Source organism: Camellia sinensis, chromosome 1 (assembly GCF_055761805.1).
Source record: "Camellia sinensis isolate YWXY chromosome 1, ASM5576180v1, whole genome shotgun sequence".
In the NCBI taxonomy this organism is placed as follows: Eukaryota; Viridiplantae; Streptophyta; class Magnoliopsida; order Ericales; family Theaceae; genus Camellia; species Camellia sinensis.
The window spans coordinates 26,950,475-26,962,591 of NC_138961.1; the positions used below are offsets into that span (position 1 = coordinate 26,950,475).

Below are 12,117 nucleotides of genomic sequence, written 5' to 3' on the forward strand. Positions count from 1 at the left end.
TTTAGCTGGAGGGTTATCAAGGACTACAACATGCTCATTTTGAGACACTCCAATATTGGCTAAGCGATCAGCAACTCTGTTACCCTCACGTAGGGTGTGGGCAAGTGAGCTGTTAGTCCTCTGTAGCAGGAATTTAGTATCTTCAATGAGGGCCTTAAATGGTGAGTTGTGGTTTGGGCCATGGAGAATTTGGTTAATGGCCTGCTCAGAGTCTGATTCCAGGTGAACATCTCTGGTATTTTTCTGGAAGAGGATGGTGAGCCCTCTATATATGGCCCATATTTCTGCTTCTAAGCTGGAACAGTGGCCTAACTTTCCGTAATATCCCCAAATCCAAGTGCCTGTTTCATCACGCAACACTCCTCCATAACCTGCTTGGCCTGGATCTCCCTTTGAACAGCCATCAGAATTCATTTTAAGCTTACCTGCAAGTGGGCAACACCAATGAATTAGTTTGGGTTCTGCCGAATGGGGGCAAAGAGGGGAATGAAAAGCCTCATCAATTTCATGAACATAAGTAAAAATGTTCGTGAGATTGACCTGAATAGGATTGGACAAGTTATCAAAAATCAATTTATTACGAGCTTTCCAGATTTGCCACAGTGTAACAATGAAGATAAGATACCATTTTTTTTCATGAAAAATATCTTTGTTCTTTATGTTCAAAATAATCCAATCATTCAGAGGTTGTTGATTCCCTTCTTCCCACCAGGTGAGATTTTGAATATGAGTCCAAATATCTTTAGAGGTAGGACATTCTCTAAGCAAATGCTTCATGTCTTCACTATGTTGGCCACACCTGGGGCAGATATCAGTTGGGGCAATATGTCTAACAAGCCGAAGTTGGTTAGTCATCAACCTGCCCTTTAAGATCAACCAAAGGAAACATCTAAGTTTCTGAGGGATCTTAATTTTCCAGATCCACGTCCAGTCTCTGTTAGCCAGATCAGAATCAGTGATGAAACTATAGGCCGAGGCTGAAGTAAAGTTACCAGTTAAAGAGGGAGCCCAGGTAGGAGCATCAGGGAAAGTAACAAATCTTGGCCCGTAAATGTTGATAATCTCATTGAGTTCTTGTTGACTCACAAGATTGGATAAAGCATGAGTGTCCCAATTTCCCTCCTCATCAAGGACAGAGCTGACCATAACAGTGTTGTCAGCTTGATAAATATTGTTGTATTGAGATAAGGGCTGTTTGCTACACCACCAATCTGTCCAAAAGGATATGTCTTTCCCATTGCCAACAATCCATTTGACGCCTTTTCTAAGGACATCTCTGTATTTGCAGATGCTTCTCCAACAAAGTGAAGAATTTTTCATCATGGGCCAAGTGTATATATTGTGGTGTTTCAAATACTTAGAGTGCAGCAATTTGCACCAAAGTTTATCTTTTTCACTCAGCATTTTCCATCCAAGTTTAATGAGAAGCATTGTATTTTGATCCCTAGCCTTCCTAAGACCAAGGCCACCCTCGGCTTTACTTTTGCAAACGCTGTCCCAGTTAACCAAATGGACTTTTTTTTGAGTTTCAGTATCACCCCATAGAAAATTCCTATTAATTCTATCAATGTCATCACAAATCTGTCTAGGGAGTTCTACAGTTTGCATGGTATAAAGAGGGATGGTCGAAGTGACGGCTTGAATGAGGGTAGCTCTACCAGCTAAGTTGAGAGTTCTAGCTTTCTAACCAGAGAGTCGAGCTTTCATCTTAACAAGGATTTCAGTGAACAGGTTCTTAGTCATTCTCTGATGAAGAAGAGGGAAGCCAAGGTATTTGCCAAGGTTAACAGTTAGGGAAATGCCACTATGATAACTGAGGGCTTGGGCAACATTTCTAGGAACATTAGGAGAGACAAAGAGTTTAGACTTCAGGAGATTCACCTTTTGGCTTGACACTGCACAAAATTCAGAAAGGGTATCCAAAATGGTTTCACAATTAGAATGGGTAGCTTGAGCAAACAAGATCAAGTCATCCGCAAAGAACAAATGGGATAGGGAGGGACTATTTCTAGAGGCCTTGATACCCTTCCAAGAACCCTTTTTACTTTGGAGTATATCATATTGGACAGTCGTTCCATGCAAAGGACAAAAAGATAGGGAGAAAGAGGGTCACCTTGTCTAAGGCCTCTCCTATTATGAACCCCATCAATGATTTCCCCATTCCACAAGATGGATGAGTGCTGGTTAGTGACACAGCTCATGATCAACTCCACCCAATCAGGGTTGAGTTTGAATTCAAGTAAGGTGTCTTTGATAAAATCCCAAGACAATCTATCGTAGGCTTTCTCTAAGTCAATTTTAAAAATCATGCCACCACACTTGCCTTTTTTATATCTCAAAGTATGCAGAATCTCTTGGGTGATGATGACGTTATCAGTAGTATTTCTCCCAGGAATAAAACTGCTCTGGTTGGGAGAAACAATATTGTCTAAAAAGGGTCTTATTCTTCCCACAATGATCTTGGTTATAATCTTATAGGCAACATTGCAGAGACTTATTGGTCTAAATTGTTTCATAGTTTCAGGGTTATCAACTTTGGGGATCAACACAACAAGAGTTTCATTAATCTCGGGAGGCACAGTTTTATTGCGGAAACAACTTTTGACAAAATTACACACAGATTGACCAATAGAGTTTCAATATTGCTTATAAAATATGGCCTGAATGCCATCCTTACTAGGAGCTTTGAATGAACCAATGTTTTGAACAGCTCTGAGAATATCAGAATTGGAAATGGGTTTGAGAAACCCAATATTATCATCATGAGTAAAGTGAGTTTGAATTAGGTTAGACCAATGGTCCAGATGGGTGGTACCTTCATCATTAAAGATATTTTGAAAATAATCAAGGATAACAGTCTTAATTTCATTCGTCTCAGTAATCCAAGAACCATCATTATTTTTAAGGGCATTGATTTTGGTTTTCCTTCTCTTAGCAATAGTGGTGATATGAAAGTACTTGGTATTCCGATCACCAAACGTAATATGTTTGGCCCTAGATTTCTGAAACCATAAGATTTCTTCTTGGAACAGGGTAGAATTGTGTTGATTAATGAGATCTTTTTCAAGAGCATAAAGATTGTGGGAAAAATAAGCTAAAACTTTTTGGATGCCCTCAATCCTAGCAAGAAGGTGCCTTTTTCTTTTGAAAATATTTCCGAAAACTTCTTTATTCCACTCTGACTCTATTAGTGAATTCAATAGTAGAGTCAAGGAGGTTATTATTCATATCAGACTAGGTGAACTCCACCTGGTCTGACTAGGTTTGAATTATAGATGTGATAAAAATTTATATATACATATTATATCTAGGATGAGACTTCTCTCTGGTCCTTAATCAAATTGAAGAGGTGTTGTTTAGTCCATTGGGCTTATTTTTAGGCTCTATTTTGATGATCCGATTCATTCATATTTTAAAATTCATCGAGCACATCATCTTTGCAAAAAATAAGTCGATTGACTTAATTTTTTATAGGAATAATGTACTCGACAAACCCTAAAATATAAACAGTTCAGATCATCGAAACGGGACCCAAAAATGGGCCCAACGGACCGAACAACACCTCTCCAGTTAGACAAGAAGCCCAGTCCTTATATTTATTGGTTGTATGAAATTTTGAAAAAAAAAATTGAGTATAATTTATCCAATGACAAACGTCATTTTCACCCTAATAATATAACAAACAATGGACGATGGCAACATAAAAGGGAGGGAGATTGAGAGCTGCATGGTGGTTTCCCTTTCCTTTTGTATATCTATATACGTATTATTTTTTCGTTGGTTGATGATGGTGAGTTATATAACTTTAATGACACTCAATGACACTGATGTCATGAATTGGGAGTTACTTAAAAAATGTCCATAGTCGTTGAGAAAAAAATTAACAAAAAGTTAGAGTATAATATATACATGTACAAAACAGTTTTGAAAATATGAGTCCTCATTCTAAAGTGGTCTTAAATAATTCAGAAAATGCAAAGAAAAAATCAAAGTTATTCATATATTAACTATATATATTAAAAATAAATAAATAAATATGCGACAAAAATATCATGATAAAATCGAGTAATTTTAGAGGAAAAAAAATTGGAAAATTATTATTATGACTATGACATAGCTCTTGCTAGGTTGGGAACCCCCTATGCCCATATCCAAATCCCAAGGTCATGAGACAAGAAACCAAAAAAAAAAAAAATTAAATATAACAATAATATTCATAATGTCATCAACTAATAAAAAATCATAAATAAAATTAGATGAATAACTAATCTCTATTATTGCTTTATAAGATTTTTCATTGATCAGTGATGATACTGCCAAGTGATATTATCGTTATACACACGAGAGATATTAGGTAGATTCCACAATTGGCAAATGTCATCCTTGTCATATTGAAAATTAAGCTGAAAAAGAGAAAGTTAAGGAGAGAGAATGCAAAGAAAAGGTAGTATACCAAGTATATGCTGAGAAGATGCTCTCTCCACCATTCTCGTCATCCCTACAAAAATGCCACTCACAACCCCAAAGCTCACCCTCTTTGAATTACAAGAACTCACTACTAGAGTTCTTCACTCATTTCTGCTTCAACTTCATCCATTCTTGATGGGTATGGAGGCCAACGATGGCGGCGGCAGCGATGACAGCGACAATAGCATGGATGAGGAGACAGAAGTGTTTGGTTGTGACGTTTAAGTCGTGATGGTAAATTCACCATTAGGGCAACCAAGAACCTTTGGCATTGTATATCATTATCTAAATAGTTTTTACTGTTTCTTGTTTCTTAGCTTTCTTATGGAGAAATGCCCTAAGTTGTTTCTTTTTCCTAATAATTTCCATTACCAGCCCTCATGAGCCGATGGAATACTTCTCTCAACCAAAAAAAGAAAAAAAAGGGAATACTTATGGAGTTTTTAATTATTTTTTGTTTCCATTTTCTATTTAGGTTTTTTACTTTCGTTTGTCATGTTTGTAATTAATCAAAATTGGTGATTAAAATACTGCATATTTCTCGAAGAAGATATCCTGAAAAATATTGATAAATGACACAAATCCAACCTGGATTTAGCATGGCAATATTCCTTGTATCCAACATAGGGCTTGTTGGGTTCAACTGAAACTGAAAATTGATCATTAGAAATAATCCTTTCCAGTTTTCAGATGATCCACTTATATGTCATAAGCTATATGCAGAAATAACACCAAACATTCTGACACAAAGTTCTTGAAAATAAGCTATAGGCAGTTCAATAAACTGCACCAAACAAGCCATAGTTGTTCAAACATTAAGGTTCCAACCTAAGCAACAGCCATGAAAAACCATGGCACACAAGTGTCTTTCGGACGAATAACAGACTACACATTTTTTATGTTAATTCTCATCAAATACCACAACGCAACAGATATTTAATCTAAATCAGGACCGAGTCAAGTTTCACCAAATAAATATGATAACAAGGCAAGAGAGATAAGTCTTAGATCAATCACTAAATTTACTGTGCTTGTATCATTCACCGTGGACTCCCAATCCTCCTATACCATGAACTGCAATGATCAGTAAACCAGCAGTGGCATATGAAAAAGAAAGACCAAAAAAACATACATTCAAAATGACTAGTCAAGGTTGGAGATAACAGTCAATTATTCAGAACATCCACCTGTTCAAAGAAAGTAAACAAAGTTGATAACAATAATGTTACAAAAATGTGGATACTCAACTACTACTCGCATTAGAAGCAAAATAGACATTTCCCGAGTGTAAGCTAGTTCCGAAGTACACTAAAAACCTCATAAGCTGAAAATTTGGGGCTCATCTTTGGCCTAAACGAGCCTAATAAAAGAAGCCCAACACTTTACCACCAACATTCTTTCTCCTCGCCTCCTCATGGTCCATGATCCCAGCAGAAGTCGTCAGCACAATGTAACCAAACTGCAGATGTTCAACAAATAATGGTCATCAGAGATTTCCATATTATCAGTAATAAAAAGACACTATTACAGTCTAGATTATTGTCACTAAATTGCAGCCAGTTGAAATGAGTGCGTTATTATTAACCTATTTTGGGATCATATTCATAGATACAAACAAATTTCAACTATTTCCGAGAAAACATAAATTTGTATCAAATGAGGCTTCCAACAATCATTTCCCTATTAACAAATAGGAATGCATTCCAACTAATTCCCAAGAAAAAAATATAAATTTGTATCAAATTAGAACTAGTAACTAATCCCAACGTGGAAATATGAAAAGAACTCGTATAAGCAAAAACTATCAAATATGCTTGATCATGAGACATAATTATCACTATAAAATGCCGGGTTTTCAATAGTTAGTAGTAGTCACTAGACCAGAGGCTTTCCTTAATATTGAGTACTGAAGAATTCATGCACTAACCTGTCTTGAAGGAAGCAACCTAGCAGTCCATCCCTCAATCTCTTTGACACCAACATCAAACCGAGGACTGATGACCCCGCATTTGTTTAGCCTGCCATTAAGTTCAACCACAATTTTCCCAGACCTGTGATCATCAACATACTCAAACTCTCCAATGTATCCTATAGAGAAGATCAAAAGAATTAAGGAGTTAGCATACACAATAAAAATTCATAGAAAAAATGGGGAAAAAATAAAAGACACAGAAAAACAATAGTAGTACAAATTAACAGGAGCATACCATGCTTCTGCATCACCAAAAGAAACTTGATGACCACCTTTGAGGATGGTCTAACCATGACCTGTCGCTTTCCCCGCTTCTCAGCATTGTACATGCTCTTGAGAGCATCATTCAGAACACTAACTCTCACCATCTTTCCTCAAAGACTGCAGAAAAATTTAAGCAATCAAATAAAAATGGAAATTTCTTACTAAGCCGAGATAGATCTCCACTCCACATTGATCATATTGTCATGCAAACCAAATGCACAAGAGAAGATAAGGAGGAAAAATACAAGAAGGTGAACTCGCATCACGTCACATAAGAAAGTATAGATGTTTGAAGACTTTGGTTGCTGTTATTCAGTCAATCCACTCATAATATGGTCACTTTTAATAAAATGTCCAAGGAAGAGAAAGATCAGATCAATAGAAAAATAACTTCTTTGGAAAGGCCCAAACCCACAACCTAAACGTAAACCCAAATCCCTAAAGTGGCTCACCCAAATTAAATGGGACATCTAATCACAGGCAAGTTCACTCACTCCAGCAAAGTTAAAAGCCCAAAGAATGCACTATTAACTACGACACCTAGAAATTGCATTAACAACTGTTTATGACAACTGAGATGGTCCATTTTCATTCAACTAAGAGGATCTCCAACTATACTCCCTACTTTTTTCCCTCAAATTTTAGCCAAAAAGGGTCTTTCCTATTTTAGAGAACCACTTTTTCAACTATCATCTCCAACAATACTCCCTATTTTTCACTCTATGTTTTAGATATTTTCCTTTTAACATTTTTATTGAAAATATTTTCGATTTTTAATTATAGGGAGAAATTAAACCCTCTATAAGCATCTCCGACAAGGTTACCTATTTTTACCCTAAATTAGGGTGAAAAAAGTAAGTTTTTATCTTTTAAGCAGTCATCTTCTCCAAAAATGTTCCCTATTATTCCTCTTTATTAATTAAATATTATTTTTTATTCCTTATTTCAAGAAGGATAAAAAAATATAATATAATAGGTTATGTCTGGGAAGAGAAAAAAGGAGACAGAAAAAAATAATAATATTTTATATTTAGGCAACAGTTTTCTCCTCCCTAACTATAAGAGCAACTCCAACAAACACCCCGAACCTACTTTTTCATTTTCCTTATTTTAAGGAGCCAAAATTCAAAAAACCACTCCACAAATACCCTAAACCCCACCCCATTATGGGGAGTGTACTTCATCCTCCTTACATTTAGGGAGGAGAAAACCATTCCCTAAACATAAAATATTCACCCTGTTTGGTTTAATTTTTCTAAATTAATTTTCAAATTTTTGCTCCGAAAAGTGTTTTTAGAAAATGGATCATTGTTTGGTTGTTCCAATTTTTTGAATTTTGGAACAACAATTCAAAATTCCTTCCAAAATACAATGAGACAGGGATTTTGGATTTTGGGTTTAACAAGATACAACACCCAACCATTAAGCAATAAAGAAAAAAATAAATAAATAAATAACATGCCAGAAGTCACATCAACACTGACCAAAGTGCATCTAGAAGCCACAAACAAAGAGCATCCAGGAAATCCAGGATTTTGGATTTTTTCATTTTTTTATTTTTTATTTATTTTTATTTTTTGGATAACCAAAAAAAAGTCCAAATTTTTCTAAAAATTGAATTCAAAAAACGGAACCAAACAGGTAGATTATTTTTTCTCTCTCCTGCTCTTGTCTTTCCAAACATAAACATATTATAATTTTTCTCCTTCTTGAAATAAGGAATTACATATTAATAATATTTAATTAATGAGTAATAATAGAGAATATTGTTGGAGAAGATGACCCCCTAAAATATAGAAACTCACATTTTCACCCTATTTTAGAGTAAAAATAAGTAAAATTACCCTCTTTAGTTTTTCCTCAAATTTTAGCTAAAAACTGTACTTCCTATTTTAGAGAACCATTTTTTCAATTATCATCTCCAACTCCTTATTTTTTCTCTACATATTTCTAAATATTTTAATTTTTTTTTCTTTTATTATTAAAAATATTTTTCTAATCTCTCTTCTCTCTCCTCAACCATTTGAAAAAAAGATGAGGGATTAGAGAGAGAAAAATAATTTTTTAAACCCTCCCTAAATGTAGAGAGCCAAAAGTTCAGTCCCTTAAATAGGGAGTTGAGTAGGGAGGCTGAAGTGACGATAGAGAGATTATTGGGGATAAGAACGGTAAAGTACACTCCCCAAAATGGGGTGGGGTTTAGGGTAATTGTTGGAGTGGTGTTTTTCAAATTTTGGCTCCTTAAAATAGGAAAAAGTGGATTTAGGGTGTTTGTTGGAGATGCTCTTAGCAGTCTCAATAGTCTCCCTATTCCTACTTTTTCTGTACTTTAAGAAGTCAAACACAAAATATTTTCCTCCAACAATCTCCCAACTCAATTCCCTATTTAAGGTAGGGAAATTTTGACTCCATACATTTATGGAGGGTTTAATCACTCTCTATAATTAAAAAATACTTTTCACTCATCCATCATCCTTTTCTCAAATGGTGGAGAAGAGAAAAGAAAGGTTGGAAAATATATTTATATTTAATAAAAAATGATAAAGAAAAAATATTTTTAAAAGATTTAAAACATATAGAGAAAAAATCGGGAAGAGAATAGTTGAAGAAGTGGTTCCCTAAATAGGAAAGACACTTTTCAGCTAAAATTTGAGGAAAAACTAGGGAAGATTGTTGAGATGCTTAGAGAGTCGATAGTACATTCCCTTAAATAGGGAGTTGAGCAGGGAGGCTCTTGAAGGAAGATTTTTTGTGTTTGACTCCATAAATTAGGGGGAAATGGGAATAAGGAAGCTGTTGTGGATGCTCAACAGACACCTAAACACACTTTTTCCTTATTTGAAGAGTCAAAATCCCAAAAATAACTACATCAAATACTCTAAACTCCACCCTATTCTGGGAAGTGTACCTTACACTCACATACACATAGCAACATTCTCTCTCCCCTAACAAACAATATTATTATATTTTCTCTTTCCTTCTTCAACTAAGGAATAAAAAATAGGGGGACTTACGTGTAGGTCCTAACAAGTGGACTTACTGTCTAATAGGTCTTATGAGAAAAATTTGTCATAAAAAAGGTCACTAATTGTAAGTTTTAACGATAATTTATAAAAATCATGATAAAAAAAAATCACTAATTGTCAATTTTTAGAGACATAAAAAATTGTCACAAAAAAATTATTTTTAGCGATAATTTTATCAAGATTTATTTTCAACAGGACTTGATGGGAATTAAGTCTAACTATTAGGACCTATTTGTAGTTTATCCTAAAAAATAATATTTAACTAAAAAGAAGGAAAAATAAGGAGCATTCTTGGAGAAGATAGATGAAAAGTGAGACCCCAAAATATAGCAACCCCAATTTTTACTCTAATTTGGGTTCAAAAAAAGAGAACCCTCTTAGAGAGTCCCATTTGAACATCCAATAAATAACCACAACCCCCAACAATCAAAGCCATTTTATCATAACAATAATAAAATCTACAAAAATCGCACCATTAACATAAGAGCAATGCTACATACACTAAAACTTTTACTAAAACTATGTGTCCCAAAATCATTGGATGTCCAAATATCATTGCCTTGTAGTTTTAGTAAGAGTGTTAGTGTTCATAGAATTATTCCTAACGTAAAAGCATGGACACAATCAAATACAACAACAAAAATCCTGATAGACCCATTTTTTTTTTTTATACCATCTCATATTTGAATCAAGCACAAACGCCATTTTATTTATACTACCCCAGATCAATTAAAAAAACCGTAAAGAGTTCCCCCCAAGCTCAATAGCTTAGATGAAACAACTAAAAATCATACCTAAATTCATAAAATATAAAATGTATGGGTTCATAATCTCAGCTTGTTTGAGCATATATGCTGTATATCATATTGGTTCGTTCAGATCGCAGAAATTAGATTCAACAGTACGCATAAAAACCCTAAAACGAAACGAACAAAGTATACTTACCTGAGATCTATAGAGACTCTGATCAGAGAAGAGAGAGAGACAGCGACATCCAGGGTTTTTCGGTGGCTTTAAGGAGTGAAAAACCCTAGCTGGAAGTTAAGTGAAGTACCAAATTGCCCTTATTAAACTCTTCACGGCCTACAGTCCGAAGTTTCAAGCCCATTTGCATTAATGAAACTTGTCTGGCACAGCTTTTTTGTAAATGAAACTTACGTATAGGTTTAATAAATATATTTATTATTTAATAATTCTTATGAGAATTAATAATATTTTTTATCAAATACTACTAAAAATTATTATTAATTATTAATTTTTTAATAGCTGTTTAAAAAAAATTTCATAAAAAATATGACTAATTATAAGTTTTACTAACTGTTTAAAAAAATCATCAAAAAAAATGTTACTAATTTTCAACTTTCAGCGATAGTTTGAAAAATTCATCACAAAAAAAATCATTAATTGTAAGTTTTAGCGACAATTTATAAAAATCGTGACAAAAAAGTCAATAATTATTAATTTTTAGCAATATATATATATATATATAAATTTTAGTGACAATTTTACTAGAATTTATTATTAATAGGACTTTATAGAAATTAAGTCTACCTATTAAGACTTATTGATAGTTATCTCTTTTTTAATACTAACATTTTTTTTCTAAACATTTTATTTTTAAGGTAAACTGCCAATAGGTTAGTGGATGTTTGGGAAGTGACTTTTTTTTAGGCTTTTTGGTTATTTTAATAGGCTATTTTAGTTTTTGTGTTTGAGAAGTTGGGTTAAATTTTTGGGTTGATTGTTTTATTGAAAAATATGTTTGAAATGATAAATTTGCCCCTAATCTTATTTTTTTCCAAAATTGATCTTCAAGGGCAAAATGGTCATTTAACTATCTGTGGGATAGCAGTGGTAGCCTCAGCCTATACTGTGTTGGTGACAGTGTAGGTTGTTCGTGCTGCTGACAACCGCTACTTTTTTTTTTTTTTTTTCTTTTCTTTTCTTTAAATCAATGGATTAGGCGGGCAATTTGAAGCTAAAATAGCCTGTCTAAAAGGTTCCCAAACACTGCCTTAATTCTTATGAAGTCCTATTGAAAATAATGTCTAATAAAATTGTTACTAAAAATATATTTTTGTGATGATTTTTTACACATGTTGCTAAAAATTGACAATTAATGACTTTTTTTGTCATAATTTTTATAAATTGTTGGTAACACTTACAATTAGTAACGTTTTTTTGTAACTTGTCGCCAAAATTTATAATTAGTGACATTTTTTATAATAAAATTTTTAAATTGTCGCTGAAAATTAACCATTAGTAACTTTTTTTAATAGCTGATGAAAACCACCATTAATTCTCTAATGACCTATTGAATAATAAATCCACCTATTAAGGCCTATCCGTCAGTGAATTTTTTTAGCACTTTTTTAGGTTTTTCTAGAC

The 12,117-nt window shown here is 33.8% G+C and overlaps 1 protein-coding gene across 1 annotated transcript; it reads right to left on the reverse strand.

The window, feature by feature from the left end:
* Window positions 1–5,620: 5,620 nt before the first annotated feature.
* On the reverse strand, window positions 5,621–11,899 carry LOC114323436 (small ribosomal subunit protein uS8z/uS8w). The gene is made up of 4 exons (XM_082874800.1): window positions 10,675–11,899; window positions 6,675–6,820; window positions 6,395–6,555; window positions 5,621–5,926 (listed from the first exon to the last, which is right to left on the reverse strand). The coding sequence occupies exons 2-4, from the start codon at window positions 6,805–6,807 to the stop codon at window positions 5,828–5,830; spliced, it is 393 nt and encodes a 130-aa protein (XP_082730926.1). The 5' UTR covers window positions 6,808–6,820; window positions 10,675–11,899; the 3' UTR covers window positions 5,621–5,827.
* Between the last annotated feature and the right edge of the window lie 218 nt (window positions 11,900–12,117).